Genomic DNA, 26772 nt, shown 5'->3' with positions numbered 1-26772 from the left:
TATTCACAAATACAATTCCAGACTATGTGGTCTCTAATGAGTTGTGTAACGTTAACGTTAGAGGAGTGTTAGCTGCTAGCCTAAAATAAATAACGTTAATTGTGCGTCTGAACTTTGATGTAAAAATCCATTTTAAATACATTCATTTGTATTAATATATTGTTATACTTATCCAAATAACTAAAATACAACACAGCACTATTACATTTGATTGCAACAAAAGTGTAACTTATCATAGCATGCTGACCACTGGGTCCGGGATTAACGTTAACGTTAACGTCGTCATTCCGCAGCTGCCGACCCAATGGAGATAATGGTGCGGGCGATGGGTCTGTAGTAACGTCACCACCACTTGCGGCAACGCCACTGCTGTTCAATGACTCCAGCAAGACATTGAGGTTAGCAATGACTTGCTGGATAGCGATGTTGGGAGCAACATGGCTTGCCATGCCACACTATAGCACACTACATGCGCACCCCACCTATATAGTAAAATATTTGGTGCCAATGGGTGAACTATGACCTTTGATGCGTTCACAATAATAGCCTAAATTATACATTCAACAATTACATAATTAATATTCAATATAATATTCATAATCAATTTCCTAAGAAATAGTTCACGTGTTTATTTGTAACATATGCAATCCAGTAAAGTCTACAGAACATTAGCACATTTGTACAGCCAATACAGCAATGAAAGGGAAAAGCTTTGTGGACTGGGTCCGTGTAACGCTTTGCAGTGCTTTGTTTTATTTGCTCCATCCATCTGATCCAAATAAAAAATGTGTTCAATAATCCAATTTTCAATTTTTTTAACTGGTCAGCAAATAGATCATTGCTGCTATTTTGTAAATGTGTCATTAGTCACTCAAGATAAAGAAAAAAACAGAAACTGGACTGGAAACAAAAGTAAAATTCAGTTAATATTGGATTTTTGCCTTTTTTTTACTGTTTTTGTTGGGCTGAACTACAATCGTAGGGGGGGGTGACCTGATACATATTGGCGCGCGTTTTGAGGGCTATCAAACACAGTTCACCTTGTATCAAGATTGATTATGTCAGCTCGAGATCAGAACTTCAGATGCAGAGGGAGACATTGCTGCATCCTAAAACGTATGAGTACCCTACGTGTTCTAGGCCTATGTTCTGGGAGGCTTTGGAGACCTACATGAGCATTACCAATGGACTTGAGCCATAGTAACCTACAGCAATGTAGGCTATTTGCTGTTGAAATTAATAAATGGATAAACTGATAAATTAGGCCTACTGTTGTGTCTTTGTTTAGCCGAAACCTAGTCTAGCGTAAAGTGTTAAATAAGCAGACATGTACCATGTCAAACAGTGCTTGGGGAATTATTTGGTATGATATGGCATGGCATGGTTTTCAAATATAGGCCTACTGTAGATATGTTCAACATAGGCTGAAAGTTATGTTTAACGTGCCATCTCCCAAAAATCGGCGAAGTTTTAGTTATTAATCTCTAAAGTAATGAGTCAAAATCACGAACAACTTCAGGCGGCGCTCCACCATGAAGCCTGGCTTAGCTAGATGGTTTTCTCCCCCCGGCTCGTGGTTCACTCCAACCACAAGCACAAAAAAGGAAAAATTAGAAAATTGACGCATCATTTCAATTTTTAACTTCTGAACAGAAAACCGTAACTGTGCTCAATTGAAAATCAAAATAAGCAACAATAACCCATTTACTGTGCCGTCCTAAAGAATAGATAACGGATTTTTAAGCCTATTTTTATATTTTTCATGTGAATTCTGTTACACGGACCGTCCTTTGTGTCACAGTGCCACCTACTGGTCATTGAAAATATGCCAATGCGAAGTTGAATTTCTTGGGTCACAAAGTAACGAAACTGATTTTGTGATTCTATAAAAAGCCTTTCGTCCACGAAATGCAAGCAATGTCACTGAATGCATTTCGTAAGTTACCAAATTACTATTACGTGACACATAATTAATTCCGTAAATTGCTGACTCACGAAATGTATTGCAGCAGGTCATGAAACTTATGTCGTGATTCAGTAAAGCATTTCGTCCACTGAATGCATTTCGTAAGTTATCAAGTTACTATTACGTGACACATAATTCATTCCGTAAACTGCTGACTCACGAAATGTATTGTAGCAGGTCACAAAACTGATTTTGTGATTCTCTTATGCATTTCATCCACGTAATGAAAGTATCGTGACACATAATTCATTACGTAAACTGCTGACTCACGAAATGTATTGTAGCAGGTCACAAAACTGATTTCGTGATTCTTTTATGCATTTCGTCCACAGAATGAAAGCATATGTCACTGAATGCATTTCGTAAGTTGTTAAGTTACTATTGCGTGGACGGAATGCCTTCTGTAACACAACACAATAATTATGTGGACGAAATTAAAATAGGATGCACAGAATGATGCGTGTAGGTGCATTCCGTATTTACGTAGACAGAATTACTTTTGACCAAACATTTCGTCTACGACAGTGAATACTGCATTCAGCATTATGTCCACGAAAGGAAAAGGCCACCAGTCAATTTCGTCCACGAAATGATGTGCTCTCTTCAGTGTTTCGTGGACACAATGCAATTTGTGCATTCCGTGGACAAAAGGCGTTACGATGTAACATGGTTTCGTAATGAATATATGTATTTCGTCACACGAAAGTCATTTTGTCCACGAAATAAGGCATGTTACATTTGGCGCCCCATAGTGCATGTAGTGTGCTATTAAACCATTTTACCAATAACCTAGCCCATCTGTTACAATAATGCATACAAAACTGTTTCCTTCCTTCAAAATACTGTAGGGGACTAGTGCATCACCATAACCAGGGTGGGGTGAGAAGGGTTAATGTAACAACAACATATTACAGTTATAGCACTTTTCTTGACACTCAAAGTGCTTCACAGGAGAGGCGGAATCTCACTAAGCACCACCAATGTGTAGCACCCATCTGAGTGATGCACAACAGCCATTATGTGCCAGAATGTTCACCACACACTAGTTTCAGGTGGAGAGTGAAGGAGTGAATGAACCAATTACACACTGGGGGGATGATTACAAGGACAAATTGAATATTTTAGCCAGCAAATCAGGGAACCTTTTGCGATAAGTGCCATGGGATCTTTAACAACCATGGTGAGTCAGGTCCTCAATTTAACATTCATGCAAAGGAAAACATCTCCTGCAGTACAGTGTCCCTGTTACTGCAATAGGGATTGATATTTGTTTGGTGGCTTTTGGCCAGAGGAAAGAGTGCCACCTACTGGCCAGTCACCAACACCACATCCAGCAGGAACCTACTCTTCCAAGGAGGTTTCTTATGCAAGTACTAACTAGGCCTGCTTAGCTTCAGTAATTCAGCAAAGTCAGGTTATCTGCTGGTCTGGCTGCTGGCTAAAACAAAAGGTGAAAGGCATATATGATTCTAACTGTCTCACTGAATTGCATTATGCACACTCAATTCTCACTGGAATCTGCTAGACCAAAGTAACAAAACATGTTTAGTTCATAGATTTCACATGTAAAATACATTTTATACAACCCCATCCCCATCTTGCCTGTTCATAATTCTGAAAAATACTTGAATTGTTTGCATCTCTGCATGTATGTGTGTGTGCGTGCATGTGCTTGTGTGTGTGTCTTTGTGTGTGCATTGTGCATGCATGCATACATATGTCTACTGTGTGTGTATGTGTCATATGTATGATTACTGTGAATGTATGTGTGTGCGTATGTATCTGTTTATGCACATGGAGGCAAACATACGCAAAAAAATGGTCATCCAAGGCCCTACGGTTCTCAAGATATTCACAGAAAACTCTGTTAGTCACTAAATGTACACATAAATTAATTTATTGTATGGCCCCCCCATGTACGAAAGTCCACAAAACTTGGTATGCATTCAGAGGGTGTCATAATGATCCTACACTTTCAATTTTGTGCAGTTTTGACCATGTCAGCCAGAGATATTGTGATTACAACATCTAATTGTTTGCTTTTTCATTTTTAACTAGGTGGCGCTATACATGAAATGAGTGGTTATGGGATGGGTTGACATGGCCCCTTAAAGAAGCCCTATGCAGGTCTGGTTATTCCTTCGCTGTTTCTGGGTTTTCGCCTGATTTGGGCTCGCATTTTTCACAACATAGCTCCCCCTGCAGCTTCAGTAGAAGTGACTGCTACGCCAAACCCCCACTAGCTAGCGAGCTAGCCATCAAGAAACCAAGCTAAACACATACAGGGCTCACAATAAAACGGTCGAGCAAACACATTGTTCAAGAGACTATCAAATCACATTACAAAAACGAAGTTCACCCAAGGGTAGGCTACTTACAATTTCAACAGCAACAAAGTCAAGTTGGAGTCCGTTTTGCAGTCTTCTTAGAAACTACAATCTGATACATTTTCGAGGCGCGATTGGATACTTCCGCTGAGTCACATCCGGATGTATTCGGACCACGACCAGAAAGTTGCATATTCGGTTTTTCCGCGGAGAAGCACTAGGGGGAGACAAAGCACCCAACAAACGACCCAAAAAGTGTTGTAGAACCATCAGAACGACTCTCAACCTGCATAATCAAGGTCAGGTCATTTTTGCTAAAATTGTTGCATAGGGCTTCTTTAAGACCAACATACAAAAAAAAGGTGGACTTCCTAGGCCCTACGGTTCTCGAGATATTAACAGAAAACTGTGTCCGGCCACCTACAGGCCAGTTGGTGTACAGTAACATAAATTAATTTATTGTATGGCCCCCCATGGACGAAAGTCCACGAAACTTGGCATGCATTCAGAGGGTGTCATAACGATCCTACACTTCCAATTTTATGCAGTTTTGATCATGTCAGGTCACATACCTGCGATTACAACACCTCATTTTTAATTTTTAATTTTTAACTAGGTGGCACTAAGATCAACATACAAAAAAAGGTGGTCCTCCTAAACCCTATGGTTCTCGAGATATACACGAGGTACACAGAAAGCATCGTACCTGTGTCGCAATTTGCTACCTCCGGTGTTTGAAAACCCTAGTTCAAACAACGTTGTTGATGATGCAGCGATATCATTGGTGGAAACAGTGGTAACGTGTAATACCCCACCCCCTAGAAATTCTCTGCCACAGCCTATGTTGACATTTTTGTAATTTAAATTAAAAGTGATTAATTTGCCTTCAGCAAAAACCTAGACCTATTGCCAGCATATAAAACAGTTTACTTAAGCAGACCAATATGTGTCATTATTTGTGTTAAATATCTATGTTGAAAAAATATATAGCCTAGGCCCTAGAAGAATTTCATGGTATCGCAAGTGTTATTGTCTGTCTCGTGGCTTAACAGCAGCGCATAGGCACTCTATGTGCTCGACCAGAGTTCACAAGGAAAATCTCTTCAAGAAATAAATATTTTTTAACAAAAACACATTGCTCACAATTATAGGCACCCCTAAAAAATCTTACAGTATATACAAAACCTAACAGAAGCATTTTCCTATCTAATTTCAATTTATTCAAGTTAATTAGAGTGTCTGTGAACTTTTAGAAGTTCATGGCTTTCTTTTTCACTATGGTATGAAAATAAAGTCACACAGAGGCTAAATCCTCTAGTCATTTTTCAACATTGGAAAGACAAGATAATACACTAAACTTAAATAAAAAGAAAGTGTGCTGACATTTGTAAGTCAGAGAATGTCTATGAAAACTAGGTAAAATGAAAATGCCTATATTTACAGTTAAAACAATGATTAAAAGGTTTACTGTCGGCCTCTGTTGATTTCCTGAAAGATTTCCTGTTGAAGTGTATACAGTACATTACTTCTCAAAAACCGTAACAATACACATGGGCGTTGGTATCGGGCATTTAATTGTTTGAGCACCCACCGACGGAAACATAAATCGGCGCCTATGGTTCTAATCATCTGGAAATGTGACAAACATGCTTGGACAAAGACCCGTATCAGTAGGTTTGAACACTAAAATATGGGTTGCGCCTTAATGACCATGGGAAATGAAGGGTCCTAAGGCCAGACCAGTTAAGAAACATTGATCTACAGTATGCTATTGTCCCAAAGGTATTTACTGCATACCTATTTATATATCCTTTATCCTTTAGATATCTACAATAAGATATTAATCCAAAGTTATCTGTCTAAAGATAAGGTTCCCAAATCCCTCTAAGCTAAAGTGTTCTTATCTTATCTCACCAATACCTGCTCCCATTCACAATGGTGCTAAAGCACATGTATTCAATCTTTGACATAAAAGAGGCTGTACCACACACAAGAAACATTAGTGTTTCGTTTTCACCACACTCTTAAAATGAATGTGTTAAACAACACAATGTCCGTTGTGTTGTTTTCAATAGTGTTGTTTCAACAGTTTGTGTTGTTTCCTTTTTTATGTGTTACACAAAATGCGTTGAAAATAACCAACAGGTTTATTTACATAACATGAATGTACAATATTTAGTATAGGAGTATATTTAGTCCAGGTCTTGAAGTGGCTTCACTTGACCCGGCAAATCCTGCCTGTTGAAAGCAGGTTGACAGACCAAACTGGTGGTGTTGGGGAAGAAGGTGGAGACATCTGGGCGGTACGGTACTTGAGGCAGCAAAGCAGGTATGTTAGACAAGTCATTATAAAGCTATTGAAAGCCAGTGATTGTTCGAGGTTAATGAATGAATGAGTGACGTGGCAACTTACGCTGAAGCTCCCATTTGTATATATAGCATTGGGCTAGAAAGATTATTTTGTGTGGTTTTGATCTACCTGTAAGTCTCTCTGAAGGTGAGGAAGATGGCGCAGCCTACAAGTCTGATCCTGTGTGTTGTTGGCGTTGTGTTTGCTGCCCCATTTCAGGTCTCAGGCGAGTTCCTCTCATTCATGTTCATAATGTCTGTTCCTTATATATACAGTCAATGGTCTGTTCCGGCTTTTGACAGTCGGGTAGATGGAGGCGGTGGTAGTGCAGTGGTTAAGGAGCTGGGCTAGCGGTCAACACATAATCAAAAGCCCTAAACTTACCTAATCCCTGAGCGAAATCATGCTTGTATGGTCTTGAGTGGAACCAAAGTGTCAAACTATCCAGATCTATGACGGGCTTCCTCCACTTACTGAGCGTAAAAATGGGCTGAATGTTAAAATCGTGTTATTAATTTCAGATAGTGAAGCTTTTCTGTTAGACATTTTGCACACACACCAAATATCATGATTCATGAGGATATGAAATGAGAGCAGAATCATGAATCTTCTATCCTTCCTACCCCTTTACTCAGCAGGCATTTCAGCTAACATTCAACAGTCTGCCATCTCACATGACTTTTACATCTACATGGAGTTCAACACCCCACCTTTTGAAGAATCACTCCTTGATCCTTCTTCAGACTACTATAAAAGCCTGAAGTCTGATTTTGTGCAGTTGGTGAGTAATTTATGGTGAAACGTATGCCCGTCCTATATATGAAGAAATTAAGTTTCAGTGGTCAGCATAGTGGGCTGTTCACATTCTTGACCTGACATAAGTAAGTATGAAAGTATTTTATGTATATAGCGCAATGTGCAAGTACTGATAAGGATGTATTAGCTACAATACACCTTTGTTGCTTTGGTCAGAGGTCCTCACTCAAAGATCTTAACGTAACATAAGAGCGAGAGATTTTCTGGAGAGGAGCCACAGGTAAGAGAGGCTAATACTCTATTATTCTCCTATTTAGATGGAAGATGTATACTGGTGCCCTGATTGTCCCACAAAATCTTTCTATGGCGGAGCCACAGACGTTACCTTCAGGTATCAATTTTTCATTATCTACGTCATTCTAATCTAAACCATATGGTTACAATCCAACTTTAAACACGGATCATATCAGTTCCTCAGCTAGAGTATCTATTGACACCAAAGATCAGAGGCTATATCCAGGTAACATTCATAATGCTATAATGTGTATACGTAATGCACTAAATGTATATTAGATGAAAGTGGATGTGCTATATGTAATATCCTCTCTTGCAGCAAATCTGGGTTGTCAACAGTTGTTAGAATGACGCTTGGATTTCGCACACAAACCATAAATAGCATTCTGGTCAAATTCGTCTTCATTGATGCCTTTGTACAGTCTCCAAAGAAACCTAACATTCAGAACATAAGAGGTGAGTATTTCTAAGACAATCATCTAATTTCTTACATCTAGAATTTGTTGTGACTGCCACTGCCAAGACCATTGAAACAGCTTAGTTCTGAAAAGTGTTTTGTTCTGACAGTTGAGCGTGTGGACCAGAGCCCAACAGCCTAATCATGGACTTCCCTGATGCCAGCAACAGCCACACATTCAAACCAGCCGAGTGTGCTGTACTCAAACCAAACTAGAGGGTTCTGTATGGTGTGTTTCTAGAACTGGATCCATTAAGTTGTTGTTTAGCAATAGATATATGCATGGACTTATAGATTGATAGGTAGATAGATAAATAATGAATTGATTGATAAAAATATCTGACCATTGTAATGTAATATATAGCATGTCTTTCCCTGAAAGCCTCTTTAAACCCCTTTTTACAACTGGCAACTATAAAGGCCGAATGTAACCCCTATATTGAACGTACACGTGATCCAGTATCATAATGGCTATAACCAAAACCTTGCCACCACAATGTAGGCACTATATCCTCTTGTACTATTACTATTGACTGAAGCAGTGGTAATTCCTAGGTCACCTCTCCACTGTATCTTAAATGTTATTCCTATTCCTATTACACTTTACTTGACAGTATCGATACAAGAGTGACATGACACTGTCATGAACGTGTCATAAACAAGTCATAAACATTTATGACATAACGCTTCTGTCATTAAGTGTCATTCGTTTTTGTCATAACAAGTTAGGGTTAGAGGTTAGGATCAGGGTTAGGGTTAGGGTTCATGTGTCATGACAGTGTTATGTGTTCATGACAGTGTCATGTCACTCTTATGTCGATACTGTCAAGTAAAGTGTTACCGTAAAGTGTTACCTGTTATTCTATTACTGTAAGTTGCTTTGGATAAAAGTGTCTGCCAAATGAATACATGTAAAAAGCAGGTTACTTCCTGGTCTTTAAATGAGTCTTCCCTGGTGACCAACCAATCCTACCCATGGGAGCATGAAAAGAGGAAGGCATTGTACACATTACTGTTGTGATTTGGCAGGGTTTCTCCGGCAAAATAATAAAGTGTTGTCAAAAAGTCTTTTGCCTGTCTCATTGGCTTGTGAGGTCAGAGGTCAACTGGGCAAGGCATCAACAGAATTTTGTTCTGATGCACAGGGGCGGAGTGGGATGTTAAATATTACTGGGGCTTTTTAAAACATGTCCCGGCTGCTCATCTAATTTTCAGTAGTCTAAACCTGCATATAATCACCTGCATGTTAGGCCATCATAGTTGTTAGCACGTTATTAGCTAGCCTGGGTTCCCCCATGCTGCCTTATGCGTGCTGGTAGGCAGCCTGGATTCCATGGACCCAATTTTCACCGCAACGAAGGAACCAATCACAGAACGGAGGGGGGACAGCAAGACGATGATGACACACCGAAGTGGTTATGAGCTACATACAGACGCATTTGATAGACATTCGTAGCGCCCAATAAGCGGCTCTGGGCATTCGTAAACCATGTCTCAAATATGAAAAAATTAATGTGTAGTTCCCAGACTCAGATTTAAAAACAACAGGAGTTGACCCAAAGTGCTTTACATGGCAATGAGAGGTTAGGCAAACAGCTGAAACATAAAAAGGGACCCAGGGATACACAGGTCTGACTAAAGTAATGTAAAAAATAAGTAAAAGAAAAACAATATTACATGAGTAGAATTAAGAAGTAGTACATTTTTAAAAAAATAAAATAAATAATAATAATAATAATTAGATCAGTAGAATACATAAAGTTAAAAATAAATATAAAATAAGAACATAAAATAAATGGAGTAAAACAGGTAAAATAGAGTAAGCAGGAAAACAAACAAACAAAAAAAACCCAACAAAGTTAAAAGCAATAAATAAGTGAAAAAAAAGAGAAATAAATAACTAAAGGTCTGGCATAAGCCAGGCTAGTTATTAGCCAGGCTAGTTACTAGCCTGTAGTTTTTTTTTTTATTTTGATTACTTTCAGTCTGGTTTTCGGGCAAATCACAGCACTGAAACAGCTCTCATTAAAGTTTCCAATGACATACGCCTCAACACAGATTCAGGTAAAACATCAGTCCTAGTGCTACTGGACCTTAGTGCAGCATTTGACACTGTTGATCACAATATTTTACTACACAGACTAGAACACTGGGTTGGATTTACAGGCATAGTTATCAGCTGGCTAAAATCATATCTACAAGAAAGGAGCTTCTTTGTTGCCATCGGAAACTGTACCTCAACACCAACGTCCTTGACCTGTGGTGTTCCCCAGGGGTCGATCTTGGGGCCACTATTATTCAACCTCTATATGCTCCCACTTGGACAAATCATTCAAAATAATTTGATTTCATATCATAGCTATGCAGATGACACACAAATTTACTTAGCTCTATCACCAAACAACTATGGTCCTCTTGAATCTATGTGTCAGTGTATAGAACAAATCAACACCTGGATGTCTCAAAATTTCTTCAGCTGAACAAAGAAAAAACTGAAGTAATTATATTTGGTAAAAATGAGGAAAGACTTAGGGTTGCCACTCTCCTTGACACAAAAGGGTTGAAGGCAAAGGATACTGTTAAAAACCTTGGTGTATTAATTGACAGTGATCTAAATTTCAACAGCCACATGAAAGCGATAACTAAATCAGCTTTTTACCACCTCAAAAATATTGTCAAACTCAGAGGGCTGATGTCAAAACATGACTTAGAAAAACTCATTCATGCATTTATCTCCAGCAGGGTTGATTACTGCAATGGACTGTTCACAGGCCTTCCTAAAAAGACTATTAAACAGCTTCAGGTGATACAAAATGCTGCAGCTAGGACTCTAACAAAAACTAAAAGAACTGACCACATTACTCCAATTCTTAAGTCCTTGCACTGGCTTCCAGTAAGTCACAGAATTGACTTTAAAGCACTATTGCTTGTTTATAAATCAGTAAATGGAGCAGGACCTAAATACTTGTCAGACATGCTTCAGCAGTGTACACACCTTCTCGTCCTCTCAGGTCCCAGGTGAAAAACCTGCTAGTAAAACCTACAGTTAGAACTAAACATGGTGAAGCAGCTTTTAGCTGCTATGCGGCTCAGCTGTGGAACCAACTTTCGGATGACATTAAAAAGGCCCCAACTGTAGCCAGTTTTAAATCTAGACTTAAGACCAAACTGTTCTCAGACGCTTTCTGCTAAACTGTGCCGAGTTACAAATTCTGAATCTGCCTCGATAATTATTCTACTTTGTCTTTTATTACTTTTTTTACTACTTTTGCCTTTGTTTTTGCTTACTAATTATTCTTTATTTTTAAATGATTTTACCTTGTGTTTTATGTTTTCTTTTTATTATGATCTTTACCTTTTAACTATTCTTTGACTATATTGCCCTTCTATGCTTTTATTTGTTATTATCGTTTGGTTTTGTTTATGTAAAGCACATTGAATGACCTCTGTGTATGAAATGTGCTATATAAATAAACTTGACTTGACTTGACTTGACTTGACTAGCCAGGCTAGTTATTAGTAACGCAGTGTGGAGAAAGAGTAAGGGGCTACGATCGCCCAGTACAGTCCAGGCTTGCTGGAGGGCACAGCAAAGAACTTACAAACAACATCATGCGCTTTTACAACTCACAGTAATCAGCCCGGCCTAAAAACGTTATCAGCCGACAAGGAGTTCTCCCGATACTCTCGGTTGCCACTCGGTTACTGCTGTTGCATGCCAAGATGCATGACGTATGCAGCACCGACTTCAATCTTGTTCTTATTCAGTTGTGCATACCTGTGATAGTACTACAGATAACTGAAACAATAGTAACCGCTCTTATTATGATACATTACGCTAGAACAATCTCAAACAATCTCCACCCACCAAGGCTTTGATTTGATTTCCAATGAAAGGGTTCCTTGCAGCGGCATGCCAGGAGGAGAGAACTCCAAATGATTTATAACATTCTAATGTCTGATTAAGATTATACACACATTGAATGTTTTTGATGCATATCTAAACCGATTACAAGAAAGGCTTATCTGTCTCTGAAACTCGTTGTTAGATAACTGGATGAATGCAATCTCTTATCCGTGTTAAAAGGTTTGCACTGTCCAACACATATAGATAGATAACTCCATTATAGTTTGCTACCTTGGACAACACATAGCAACAGGACAGCAACATGACAGTACAGTACAATGTACAACATACAACAATACAGCAAGACAAGCACAGTGACAAATACACAACAGTACATGACATAAAACAACAATACATATATAATGGCACCAGGCATAGCCACTGGAAGAGCGCATTTATCATCACAACATCACTGATAAGTGTCCAAAACACAAGCAAAGGATGTGCAAAATGCAATATACAAGTGCCATTGTGTCAGAAAAATTACAAAGGAGTCAATACTGACTGTTCAGAGATTGCCAGATACTATACAGCAGCATTTGTCAGCAGTTAAAAAGGACCTCCTAAACCTTTCAGTGGAGCAACTGGGTAATAGGGGCCATGAAGTACAAAAAAACTGTTTTGAAGAAAGTGTACAGTGCTAAAACTTTGTGTATGAATTGCCGTTAAAGGTATATTATGCAGGTTTAGGTATTTGTGGCGACTGTAGAGCTCCCTTTAAAGTTGCGATATATTTATATTTTACTCTGCTATTGTAAATAATAAACTTCTCGTGACTTATCCTCCCTGTACACAATGAAAATGCTTTTGTTGTGGAGGTGAAGGATTAACAACAGGCAAAAACTATCTCCAAAGAGCTATATGTACTGACGAGGTAATGTTTCACAACGATTCTCACAAGATTTGTCGGGCCGCCGTTCTTGAAGTTGCATGGCTGGTTTTCCCGGGAGCGACTCACTACGTCTATGCTGTATAGCTATGCTAAGTGAACGATTCTCCTATTACAAATTCATTTATCATCAAATTGGCTTCGTAAAGGTTATATTAAAGGGACACCAGGCAAGCTTGATGCTTTTTCTCTACGAAACGTTAGCCTGCCTCTGTGCTGTATGCAAGATGTAAACTGATCCTGCTTCGGTTGGCTGGTACAATACTCTGAACTTGCAAGCGGGATATTCTTCCTACAGGCAGTAGGGGCGGGCGAGAGAGTCTTCATTCGCCCTGTAATGAGTCATTTAACCATATACTGACTTACGAAGATGAGTAATTAACACAAAAACTTTGCCTGGTGTCCCTTTAAGGTAAAAATCTTGCATAGTGTACCTTTAATTTAAAACTTTTCAAATCTTTTGATTAGACCTGAAACGTTACACGACATCATAGGATTTGCAGAATCTCCTTCTGTTGACAGTAGTGTTGGCCAAATTAATAGAAATGTTTACAATTCAATTTTCTTTAGTTTTCTTGTTTGCCTATTGTTGTTATCCATCAAACACAAAGGTATACGTCATTCAATTGTTTTTTTAACTTACATAATCAATGGCCACTCCCCCTTGAAATGGTGCAAGTGCAACCCCCTTTCTTAGATATAAAAAGTGGCTTGACACCCAACAACCTACATTCTACGGGACTGCAACAATAGATTATTGTCAAGACTGTGATTTTTTCTGAAGATGAGGAAAATAGCACAGCCTGCAAGACTGATCCTGTGTTTTGGTCTAGTGTGTGCTGGGATATTTACAGTCTCTAGTGAGTTCCCCTATATTTACATTTATAATGTCTGTTCTGTGCTTTGAAGTTCATGTGAAGGGCAATACCCAAAGTTTAAGAGTGCTTTAAAAGACACTGTACTGTATTGCTGCTGCCACTATACAGTAGCACTGGTGCGGTGGTAGCGTAGTGGTTAAGGAGCTGCACTAGCAAAGTTGTGGGTTCAATTCCCGGCTTCCACCATTGTGCCCTTGAGCAAGGCACTTAATCCCAAGTTGCTCCGGGGACAAAGGCCCTATAATACAATTGTCATAATGTAAGTCACTTGGGATAGAAGCGGCTGCTAAATTAATAAATGTAAATGTACCAATCAAAGCATCTATGGAGTAGAGAGATAAAGTTTTGTTGGCATAGGGAGGGGAATTAATGGTGCTCTCCTCTTATCTGAGAGAGAGGGACAGAGAGAGAGAGACAGAGAGAGATAAAGAAAGAGAGAGAGAGAGAAGAGAGAGTTGTGCCGCAACTGGTACCAGCACCCGTACCATACTTGGGTCCATGTGTCTGGCCCGGGTCATTTCCTGATCGCAGCCCATCTCTCACTTCCTATCATTCTCTCCACTGTCCTGTCTAATTAAAGGCATATAAAAGGCTTAACACTTTTCTGTTCACTTTGCCTTGCAGATGGCGCTGCATTGGACATTCAACAAGTGTCGCGTGACTTTTACTTCGAAATGATTATCACCAACCAACCCTCTGGTGACTCTTCCCTCAAGTCTGAGATTAAGGATTTGGTGAGTCCTCAGTAACACCAGTTTTTAGAGAAACTGAGGTCTGTCTTAAGGAGTGTTGAAGTTGTGGACAACATATGTATTGTTGAAAATGTATTCAAAAGATGAACTTCAGTTGATCTGGATTAAAAGTGCTCTCTCAAATATCTTCAATCTAGCAAAATGTAACCATTAGATATATTTTGGAGATGAACTACTGATGTGAGAGGCTAATGATGTTGTTGTTTTTCTTAGATGGATAAAGTATATGCATGCACTGGGTGCCTCACAAAATCTTTCTATGACGGAGCTACAGACATTACCCTCAGGTAGCCAAATGACCCATGACACCTTGAACCTTGTCCCAACTACACTATAAAGTAGTGATTACAGTCCAACTTCCAAGCGCATTCACAATCCAAGCGCATTCAAACTGGACAAACAGTGGTGAACGTTCGTGGCGAATATGTTTTCTCGTAACGGTTAAATTTGAACGATTTGGTCACACGGTGTCCAGCTCATGTCCAGCTATGTTCTCGGAGATCAACCTCCTCAGACTGTTTGCGAGTGTTCGCAAACGTTCGCTGAGAACTCAAGGCAAACAGAAAAGTTCGCCTATGGGTGCAAATCATTTATCTATTTGCTACAAACTTGTTTGAAACGGAACGTTGACAGACATGGGGGGAACTTTTCACCTTGGCAATGTAGTCACAATACCAACATTATTGTTTCAACACCAATACCAAGTGAAGAATCTCGATTTCAATAGGCCTACTTTTGATTTTTTTTTTTTTTTTTTTTTTTTATTTGGTTTGTGGGCCCCCCACCACCTTGACGCCATCTGTAAGATTGAATATTGTATGATCATTCACATCAGTGGCAGTCATAGAATTTAATTGACCCTCCACCCACCCACCCACACACACACACACACACACACACATCTAATTGAGTGCCTGTCACTTTAAGAAGAACGTGAACGCAATTAGCTTTCAGTCTCATGGTTTTAGGCTAGTGGAAAATAGTTGTGCATAGTGCAAGGATATGTGGATTCAATTCATCATGTTTGCTATGTCATTAGATAAAATAAATGTTCAAAAAACTAACAAGTCAAAGAAAATCTTTCTGGGATGAGATCATAGAAGGTGATAAGTGTCTCGCATGTTCATTGAGTATTGGAATGCACCATAGTTTATCTTTTATTTCTTTGCATTGTGCAGGCTACATTCACAAATACATTAGCCTACATAAACAGAATATAGGAACAGGAAAATGTCTCGGATCCATTGTTTATTGTGACTGCAAGATTGGCAGCCCAATTAACAGTTAGTGATGGTGACTTCTATTCTGTGCTATATGTGACACACCCCTATTCAACATGACTCCTAACCTTGAAAGATTACAGAATCTAGGTTTAGCTGTGACAATATCCTAGGTATTATCTTAACAGTTAATGCTATTTTCCACAGAATTCACATTTTAAGGCCGGGTCACCAGTTGCCAGTTTGTATGGCTAGTTACCTCGCCTAGTTAGACTCTGCATAATGAAAACGCTTTGAATGTTCCTTTTCTTCTTTGGTGGCATAGCTGATCTACAAAGCACAAAACGGGGCAAAATGTGCATGCTGAAGGGCAAAGGGAATATTAAAGGGAAACTTGGCAGGATTTCCCCCTCTGCTGGAGAAATTGTGCATTATGCTATTTCAAACTGTGGGAAAAGGTAACAATAAAGCACATGGATTTGTTTACAAGCTAGCGAACGGTTAGCATAAGTTTGGCAGAACTATGTGGATGTTACAAGGTAAGAAACACGATTTAAAACGAGTTTCTTGTTTCTCACTTCTCTTTCCGGGACGGTAAGTCTCAATGTTGCATGGTTGGTTTTCCGCCTGGGGACGCTAGGCGCAGCGGGGAAAGTCACTATTTTCACCGGAACAGGTCATTTAACCATCCGAATAATTTCTAAACAGGTTTATTACGTTGAAATAGTTGCCAAGTTTCCCTTTAAAATGTTTTACACTGGCCTTTTTGGGGTATGTATTATTCTATACCGACACACTCGCTTTTCTGCCAGTGTCACCACAAAATGAAGTAGGCCTAGGCTATGCTTTGACACTGTTGTGCGTGTCAGATAACCCCCCTTCGGTTTCAACCAATCAATTTACAGTGTTTCTTTTACTGTGGTCCTGACCGTCGGAATAGTCCAAATAGGTTAGCACAAAGGAGTTCGCTAAAATATTGGTGGGGACAATTTTGTCATCTCAAAATATTGATTGGGACTAGTCCTTAGCGTCCCATCCTAAACCTACACCCATGAGATGTTTGGGATGCACCCTATGTTTGCGAATTTGAACGCACCACAGTTCCTGTAGCCCAACACAGCTGATGACACCAAAGGTCAATAACAACACACAGAAATGTAAACCTGTACCATACTGTAAATTTGTTTTGGATGATAATGATTGTTATATATATACATGTATTGTTGACTGCACACAGTGCCTTGGTTAGATGTATCATCTCTAAAGCAGTTTCCCTTCTCATACAGCTATGGTGGGTCCTCCGTGCTTGTGAGGATCACACTTGGTTTCCACATAGACATAGACAGCATTGTGGTTCAAGATATCTTCAACCACAAATACTCTCAACATCTTACACAACTTCAGGTTGACATTCAAACTGTCACAGGTGAGAATTTCACAAGAATCATTTTGCCACTATTCTATATACTGTATGTATGTCTTGAATATGTTCTGACTGACACTGGCAAGACTGGTGAAAGAGCCTACTGTATGTCTAAGGTCTATTTTTGTCTCACAGTTGAGCCAATTGTTGACCAGAACCAACCAGCCTAGCCATCGGCCTCCCTGATGACAGCCGCTGCCTCTTGCCAGATAATTGGCCACTAGAGGGCGCATCATGGTGTTCATCAACACAACTGAATAAATGTAATAATTGTTTGAATTGAGTTGTTTTTGTTTGTTTGTTTGTTTCATTGACTGACTGACTAAACAAATTGAATTGCATTGACAAGTTTTGATCTAAGAGCAGTGTTATTGTGTGTATCTAAATAGAGTGCGTTCTTCTAAGAAAAACTTGTAAAAGTATAAATGTATGAGAAAACAACACAAATGATTCTTAAAAACTATAGCAGTATGAGAAAAAAACAAACAAATATAATATTTAACATTGATAATTAAGATGTTTTCACAGGCCAGGATGTTCAGACACGCGTTATCACATCTTACAAAGGGAATTGTTAACTCGGGGAAGTAGGAGTGATTGAATGCATGTAAAACGCTGCATTAGAGTATTGCACATTAGCTTTCGTTACCTCCGTTGCCGTGGTGAAAGGCAGTAGTGAAATGGTACATCCAACCATAATACGTCTTCAAATACTGCCAAGTAATAACACATGGAGGTCTCTGCCTTTTGTGTTTGTTGCCTGAGTTTGATGCAGAAAAATTATACACTGCTATAGCTTGGTTGACACCAGACACAAGTTGAGATTGAGAGTGAATCTTGGAAGTCTTCATTGACTTGGGGATAACCAGCAGTAGCCTGGGAGAACACAGATGAACCTCTGGCAAATTTAAATTTGCTCTGCAGGTCCGTCTGGTAAAGAGGCCATTCACTTCCATTTCCAATGTTCCTAAAACCCGGGCACCAATCACAAATGTTGAGGCGAGCTTAACATGACATCAAAGCAGTTTCCGTTTCTCTGCATATGTCATCTCCTTCATTGCTCTGATTGGTTTTAGGTCTATTCAATTTCGTCCAGAGGCATTTTGATCGGTGTCCTATGGAGAAGCCCCTTGGAAATAGCAGGTGAATGAACCTTCTCCAGACCCAATTTCAATTTAAATTGAGATCAGGTCTGGCCGTAACCAGGCTAAACCAGCAGTGAAATTGGGGGCCAAGCAGAAAAAGCTGTGTAGGCACCCATTGTGTTTCCTATTACGTGTTTCAAATATGTTTTCCTATTCTTATTCTTCTGTCGGGTAAAATGTTGTGGAATTTGGAACACTGATTGGGGACAGTCCCATGATTAATTTCACAAAGTTTCAAATTGGCACCTCGAACGCTGTAGTGCCACCAACAGGTCAAAGTTGGACGTGCATTCACGCACATAACTTCTGACCCATTGGCCCGATTTTCAAAAATGAGGTATCGTTTGAATCCTTGGACCAAGCCGAGTTCAAGGCACTATTGGATTTTAGCGAAAGTGAAACTAAATCTTCACAGGTCACAATTTTTTTCCAATCGACACCAAACTTGACACACATGATCTTCATACCAAGTCTCACAAAAGTTATCCCATTGTGTATTCATTTCATTCTGTCACAGCCAATCAAATTTGACGGTGAAGCTGCCAAACAGGAAGTGAACTCATATCTCAGCAACCTTTGCATGTATCAAAACTAAACTTAGTACATGACTTCACATCCCATTGGGAGGATGCTCTAGAATTCTGGTGACCGTTGACCTCTAGGGGGCACTGCAATTAGCAAAAAGGCATTTTGACCTGTAGCTGTTGATGTGTTTGGAATTAAAACTTACTAGTGATCTCTGGTAATACTGTGTGAGGTCTTTAGGCTGACAAAGGCTACTTGTGACATCAACATGACCGATCTTGCCGCCATCTTCGATTTTGTCCAAAACACGAAAAACGTTTTCACAGGTCACAGACATTGTCTGTTTGTCGTGTACCTTGGCACAGATTAACTTCAGACTGAGCCTTAGATATGTCTTGATTTTTGAAGCCATATTCACAAGCGTTCACCTAACACAGCCAATTGAAATCCACTGTGAAGCCGCCAAACAGGAAATGACCAAATATCTCAGGCAATCTTTGGGTGCTAGATATGAAACTTGCTCTGACAGCTTATGGACATATGTCTGATGTAACAGCATTGAGTTGCCATGGCAACTCCAGCCTGCCTGGCCCGTCATTGCTGCTTGCAGCTATATTTAAACTTAAACTTAAATGTAAGTGCACTGAACTCTTACAAATCGTTTCAGAAGTTCAACAAGCAAATTTTTCTTCTAAATGAAGGTTTTAAATGCAGTTGTTTACTCAGTTACAAAGAAACTACACATCCACAACTTGCAGAACAAAGTAAAGTTTGCTAACAGGTTCATCTGGGTTAACTCAGGCTAATACCGCTAGATCTTTCCTTCAACGTCATTTATCACTAAGACGGTACCCATGTAGTCAAAAACCATCTAAAAGGGTCATGAGCCTACTTGATCAACAACGTAGCATAATGCGATATTAAGCGTTCCGGGCGGGCAAATGCAATGTCATAAGCCAATGTAGCATCAGAATTAGTCTGACACTGTTATTTTAACATAAAAGAACTGCATTGTGTTCCTGATTGACCTTTGCTCACAAAGCTCATCAACATCAAAAGGCCTCGATATCAAATCGACATGATAGAATAATCAGGGCTGGGAAACAATGCAGCCTTTGGACAATACACAATCTCCTACACCTCTCTCCAATCAGAAGAAATGTTGATACAAATGCCATCAATCAGCCTCTTTCACTCCACCTGGCATTCAAGTGACATGAACTAATTTCTAGGAAATCGGGTTGAAGGCTTGGTGGGAGGAGAATGTTTGAGATAGCTGATCAGAACAGTTCAAATAGATCTATTATTGGATCCTCCCACCAAGCCTTTAACTCGCTTGAATGATTTCATATCACTTGAATTCAGATGAAGGACTAATACAATAGATCTAATTGTCCTTAATTTCAAACATTTAAAATCTTTTGATTAGACCTGAAACATTGCATGACATCATTTGCAGAATCTCCCTCTGTTGACAACAGTGTTGGCCAAATTAATTGAAAACTTACATGATCGATGGCCACTCCCCCTTGAAATGGGGCAAGTGCAACCCCCTTTCTTCAATATAAAAAGTGGCTTGACGCTCAACAACCTCCTACCAGGCTGCAACAATATAATTTATATTAGCATATTATTGGCATAATTGTGATTTTTTTTCTGTGTGTTTTACCTGTAAGTCTGTCTGATGAAGAGGAAAATGGCACAGCCTGCAAGACTGATTTTGTGTGTTGGTCTAGTGTTGGCTGAGATATTTGCAGTCTCTTGTGAGTTCCTCTATTTTACATTTATAATGTCTGTTCTGTGTTTTGAAGTTCATGTGAAGGGATAGCCAAAGTATAAGGGTGTTTTACACTACTGTAGCTTAATTACTGCTGCTACCACTATAGCAATGGGCCGGTTTAGGGGGTTCTGCAACTCAAACTTATGGTTGGTATGGTAAAATGGTTGAAATAGAAATAACCATTAGCTGTTGTTAAAGTGTAATTGTCGTACAACCTGTACAAGGTGTGACAGTGGCTGAGCAGGTAGGGCAAGGCACCGATAATCCCAGGGACCACTAATGCCAGTAACACAGCGTGGACATCATCCCTGTAGCTATACACTCACTGCTGAGGAAAGTGATTGAGTTATTGCTAAAACTTAGGTGTGCAAAAATGAGTCCAGTCCATTATTCTTTTTTATTTGGATGGCTGCCCATAGACTATCTACAGATGCAAATTAGCAAATTAGCCTATATATATGTTTATATGGTTCATACTAAATATCCATATTTATTCAGTTTTTCTGGAATACACTGCATATATAGATATTGTTCTTACTACTACTATAATAGTACTGCCACTACATTGCACATATCTGTACACGGATTATGAATTTTCGGGCTCCTGGGCCCAGATGTTTTAAGGGCCCCCCACTAATTGTCGCTTATGTGTGTGTGTGTGTGGGGGGGGGGGGGTTAATTGGTTTGATGTGATTTCCTGTATTCTGGTATATATTAGAGTACTCTGTTCTAGAATCTTTGCTACTCACTTACAGCTCCTCTTCTACTGCATTCAGAGATCTCTTTCTACAGACTGCTGTCGGTGCATTCCCTCTTTATTACATTGGAGTTATGTTCATACTTTGTAGGAAAAGACACATATTTAGTTTATTTATTATTGCGCTTCTCAACTGTAGGGGGACCCCGAGAGCAAATCTTCTTTAGTGCTGCTTTAAAACTGATGTTGAACAACTAAATTAACCCAAAATATGACCTGCCTGGTTGTGGGGCATTTCCTGCTATGTGTTAACCAGTGATAATGGGGAGGAATGCAGATCTTATGAAACCACTCTTTTGTTGAATCTCCTCCAGCCACACAACCTGGACGGATCCGCAGTCGACAGGCAGTAGCTATGGCTGCTTATTCATTGTCCACAGAGATCACCAACCTTCCATTTACTGATTCCCTCCTCAACCCCGACACTATTTACTACAAATACCTAGAGTCTTTGGTCGATTCAGTGGTAAGAGGAAATTACAGTATACACTCTACATGGTGCTGATGTAGCATGCTTCTTCTAGAGCTTTTATTGGCCAACTGGTGTGGTAGGGAACAAATTCATCTATGGGTGTGTGAATGTCCACACACACACACACACACACACACACACACACACACACACACACACACACACACACACACACACACACACACACACACACACACACACACACACACACACACACACACACACACACACACACACACACACACACACACACACACACACACACACACACACACACACACACACACACACACACACACACACACACACACACACACACACACACACACACACACACACACACACACACGGCAGCCGTGGCCCACTGGTTAGCACTCCGGACTTGTAACCGGAGGGTTGCCAGTTCGAGCCCTGACCAGTGGGCCGCGGCTGAAGTGCCCTTGAGCAAGGCACCTAACCCCTCACTGCTCCCCGAGCGCCGCCATTGTAGCAGGCAGCTCACTGCGCCGGGATTAGTGTGTGCTTCACCTCACTGTGTGCTGTTTGTGTTTCACTAATTCACTGATTGGGTTAAATGCAGAGACCAAATTTCCCTCACAGGATCAAAAAAGTATATATACTTATACTTAATACACAGACACACACACACTCACACTCACACACACACTCCCAGTTGCCTCACAGAATTCATGGATGATTTTGAAAATACTGTTCTTTTGTTATTTTGTGCAGTTGACTGAAACCTACAATATCTCTGGAGCCACAGCAGGCCATTATTTGGGAACTGCAGACATGAAATTCACGTAAGCACTCATACCATGTCAGCTTTTATATTTCCTCCTTACTGACAACAAGATTTTACAATTTTTAATCAGATGATGTCCATCTCATGCTTGTACACCTTCTCTCTTGCAGGAGAGGTCAACTGATTAATGTGGAGACAACTATTCTCTTCTCCTTAAGTCCAACCAGCCTAAACACCATTTTGCTTACATACATTTTCGAGGACTATATGAGCATAACAACAAGCACACCGTTCAGAATTAACCATCTCAGCACATATAGTAAGGGCTTTTTCATTTTCTTTATTTAGTTTAGTTTATCACTAAATTACAAATTTAAATGAAAATGAAACATTAGGCCTAATTCCCAAGTAAAAGCATAGTCCAGGGCTTCTCTTTGTAGGACGCACAACATGGTGGAAAATTCGCCCCATGTGCTGCTAAAGCTACAGCATGTGCTATATGCTATGTATGCTATCTATGCTATTTGTATGGGGCAGTCGTGGCCTACTGGTTAGGGCTTTGGGCTTGTAACCGGAGGGTTGCCGGTTCATGAGCAAAATAAATGAGCAAATATTGGGAGCACCACTTGTTCTCTATATGTGGTGGCCACCTCACTGAAGCCTGTTCATGGTGCCCAATTGTGTGTTGTGGTTTCAAATGTGGGTCCCTAGTTTTGTGTAAATTGCTATTGAATCCAAGAAAGATGTCAAAGTGCTAAAAGATCTCTGCTTTGTCAGTGACCAAAACCACCATACCCACCACCACCAGGATTCCTAGCACCTACAGCACCAGAGGGGTTCCCACCAGTGAGAGTACGCCCCCAACCACCAGTTCCAGCAGTAAGTCAGCCTCTACTACTCCTCATTCGCTGAGTCTCGACAGATGACACACCGATTATTTGATAACATTTCAGTCATGTGGCCTTCCTTATCTCAAAATGTGGAAAGTTCCATGCCAAGAAAACCGGATCCATATCCGCCAGGGTTCCAAGCAGAGGTCATTTGCCAGTACTAACATAAGCGCAGTTAACAAATAAAGATTGTTATTGTGACATTTCTGTAACCTGCAAAGTCAAAAGTCAAAGGTGTGCTGTATGATGTGCATTATCTATGAATAAATATGTATAATCCCTATTGGAATCTGACAATCTCATCTGATATTCTGTATAACTTCTCCACTATCTCATACTAATATCATGTTGTGTTATAAGAGAAAAGGATGAAATATGTATTTACCTTTATTTATAATCCACTTGCTACAGTGGTCGGTCCTCAACAGCCGGTTGATTCAACAGCCTATTGCTTCTACATGGAGATCACCAATCAATTATTTCAGGACTCTCTTCTGAATCCCAGTTCAGCCTACTACAAGTTGCTGAAGTCTGAAGTTGAGGATTTGGTAAGTTAGTAGTAGTAGGTAAGTAGATAAACAAGTATAAATGTTGTTTAGATTTGGAAAAATCCTGGTCCAGACACTCAGTAGGATGCAAAATCTAAAAAGCATTGGGTGTTTTAATGTTTTAGCCCTCAAAAATAATAAAGGCTTTTTAACTTTTGCATCCTACTGAGCACAACATGACAACATCACCATCAGTTGAGGGCTGCAACTTCACTTTTTAAATGACAATATCCTGGCTGGACTACTGTTGTCAGTGATATATGTATTTGAAATGAACATGATTTCTTAATGTCTAGTGACATATCAGGGCCATTTTATGATTAATTAAAATACATTTCTTGCATACGGTTCCTTTAACTTTTGCATCCTACTGAGCACCTGGACCTGGGTTTTTCCTGTTCTGTTTTTTGTAACATCCATAACGCCAGTAAAATGTGATGGTATGGCATGATGTGAATGATTACATGAAATTTGAGCATTTGCTATTTTTGGCTGAGGAATGTACATGAGAAAAAATGCACAAAAAATGAATGTCATCATTCACATCATACAAATGCCAAGGCATTTCACTGGCGTTATGGATGTGACAAAAAGTCCATTTTCCGTGGAATTGCCCTTCTCTTTTTATGAACTTTGAACCCTTCCACGAGCACCAGAGGATGCAAAGGATACCAGCAGCGCTTCAGCTCCCCTTTGTCTTGTCTGCTGTTTAGATTTGTCATGAGTAAGGCTGGGATAAACGATTATTTTTTAAACGATTAATCTAGCGATTATTTTTTCGATGCATCGATTAATCTAATGATTAATTTTTTCAGTCCGATTCGATTTCGATTCGATTATCGATTATCTCCTCATTAATTGACTAATAGCAACTTATACATGTTTATTTACATATCTCAATGAATTAAACATGAATTCTTTAACATTGCAATATATGTTTATTGCTCTTAAGATTCCGAAATAAAAGACTATACAAGTGCAAAGTAATGCATTCTTAGCCAGAGGTAGCATTCAATAAAGTTCAGTAGTGTATAGGTCTAATTGAGTGCCTGTCACTTTAAGACGTTCGAGGGAATCCTTGCAATTAACATTAACACAGTTAAAAGGCTGCTGATGTGTGGATGCAATTCATAATGTAGTTAGTTCAAAAAACTGTTCGTACTTCTCCTTGGGACAAGCACTTTTGAGTCTTCTTGGAAAACACCTTTCCATTTACATCAGGATTTTGCAAACATTCAGAGTTAATAAAATGAGCCCTGCATGAGTAACGAAATACAAGCAGCTGTAAGTAAGCATGCTAAACTTGACATCCAAACAGTATTCTAACGTTAGCTTTGATATACTGCTTGATTGCATACTGTAACTTAACTTAGTTTAGTCTCCTCAATGTACTATGTTGTGATAAGACCTTAGCAGAGTTTACTTTAACTTTAATGCAGCAGTTTTTAACAAATTTGCGCAGCATGGTCACGATGCTAAGCGGATTTAATAGCAATTTAGCCCACTGTGTTCTATGCAGTGCTTCTATGTGGCAACAACAATCCTTCAACAATCGTGAATATTTTGTTAAATGCACATATTATGCAGAGGAGGAGCAGCGGGCTCGTTACGAAGAGAGCGGGGAAAGGCTGCGTGAGTAAAAAGTGCAGCTCAATTAAATTATTTTATCTTATCTTTAATTTAAATAGTACAACATAGAACATTAATGTGTGCTGGCCGGTTTTGCGCCCAGCCACAGATTAGTCAACGTATGGAAAACACTGAAGGTGTAAAATTTTAAATATAAAGCAGCACAAGTTATGCTTGACGAATCGACGCGCATATTTTGCGTCAACGTATTTTTTGCGTCAACGTATTTTTTGCGTCGACGTCATCGATTACGTCGACGCGTTGTCCCAGCCCTAGTCATGAGGTTAAAGTGTAAGTTAAGTGTAAAATGACCCATAGCCCTGTTGTATAAGCTCGCCACATGCAGCCCATCGGAAAAAGAATGATACATTTGGGACAACATAGGCCAAGTTATGGACAGACAGCTTAAAGCAGACCCATAGGGCATCAAAACTGAAACTGAAAGTAACTCCCCACTGCCCCATGGCTCTGCTTTAAGCTGCCTGTCCATAACTTGGCCCATGGGTCTGCTTTAAGCTGCCTGTCCATAACTTGGCCCATGGGTCTGCTTTAAGCTGCCTGTCCATAACTTGGCCCATGGGTCTGCTTTAAGCTGCCTGTCCAAGCGGTGATGGTAATTTTGATACCATAGATTTAATAGAGACCCAGTCAGACCATTAGTATGAAAAATCAGGAATAGAGTTTATTTACAATGATGCGCATCAAGGGAGAGACAGCATGACTTCACCTAAAGATCCATCAGCTGCTCTAACTAGACAAGGAAATAGTTAGGGTTTAAGTATCCTTCCAGGCTGACGGGAGATGGCGTTGGTCATCCCATCTCACGTGGACTACACTGAATCAGACCCTGATTAGTGGCAGCCTGGCAATCCGGAGCAGATAGCTACTGACGCAGCCATGCAGAACAGTGAAACACTGCAAAGTCATAATATTCCCTACAGTCACACACAGATATACACAGGAAAAGTACAGATATCATACAGTCATTACCTAAAATCATACTTTTAGTATCAAAGTGACCCACTAATGAGAAATGCAGAACATTAAACCACATATTGGAAT

The 26772-nt window shown here is 39.7% G+C and overlaps 2 protein-coding genes across 2 annotated transcripts; both read left to right on the top strand.

Moving 5' to 3' along the window:
* Positions 1-6547: 6547 nt before the first annotated feature.
* Positions 6548-8703, top strand: LOC121696057 (mucin-1-like). The gene is made up of 6 exons (XM_042077371.1): positions 6548-6622; positions 6791-6869; positions 7279-7424; positions 7717-7790; positions 8013-8149; positions 8261-8703. Exons 2-6 carry the CDS (start codon positions 6800-6802, stop codon positions 8290-8292), a joined length of 459 nt encoding a protein of 152 aa, XP_041933305.1. The 5' UTR covers positions 6548-6622; positions 6791-6799; the 3' UTR covers positions 8293-8703.
* An 11822-nt stretch (positions 8704-20525) lies between these two features.
* Positions 20526-24809, top strand: LOC121696142. Its single transcript, XM_042077471.1, has 7 exons — positions 20526-20652; positions 21741-21892; positions 22631-22701; positions 22814-22962; positions 23421-23522; positions 23945-24081; positions 24795-24809. The coding sequence occupies exons 1-7, from the start codon at positions 20574-20576 to the stop codon at positions 24807-24809; spliced, it is 705 nt and encodes a 234-aa protein (XP_041933405.1). The 5' UTR covers positions 20526-20573.
* The last annotated feature ends 1963 nt before the right edge of the window (positions 24810-26772 follow it).

The sequence above is a fragment of the Alosa sapidissima genome, chromosome 21 (genome assembly GCF_018492685.1).
Source record: "Alosa sapidissima isolate fAloSap1 chromosome 21, fAloSap1.pri, whole genome shotgun sequence".
Classification (NCBI taxonomy): domain Eukaryota; kingdom Metazoa; phylum Chordata; class Actinopteri; order Clupeiformes; family Clupeidae; genus Alosa; species Alosa sapidissima.
The sequence above is the reverse complement of the archived record's forward strand: the minus strand, read 5'-3'. Positions and strand labels throughout refer to the sequence as shown.

Coding starts and splice junctions, on each gene's coding strand:
- LOC121696057 (XM_042077371.1), top strand. CDS start 6,800: ATGGCGCAGCCTACAAGTCTGATCCTGTGTGTTGTTGGCGTTGTGTTT. Junction 7,425..7,716: donor AGTCTGATTTTGTGCAGTTG/GTGAGTAATTTA, acceptor TCTCCTATTTAG/ATGGAAGATGTATACTGGTG. Junction 7,791..8,012: donor GCCACAGACGTTACCTTCAG/GTATCAATTTTT, acceptor CCTCTCTTGCAG/CAAATCTGGGTTGTCAACAG.
- LOC121696142 (XM_042077471.1), top strand. CDS start 20,574: ATGAAGAGGAAAATGGCACAGCCTGCAAGACTGATTTTGTGTGTTGGT. Junction 20,653..21,740: donor TGAGATATTTGCAGTCTCTT/GTGAGTTCCTCT, acceptor AATCTCCTCCAG/CCACACAACCTGGACGGATC. Junction 23,523..23,944: donor CCCAACCACCAGTTCCAGCA/GTAAGTCAGCCT, acceptor CACTTGCTACAG/TGGTCGGTCCTCAACAGCCG.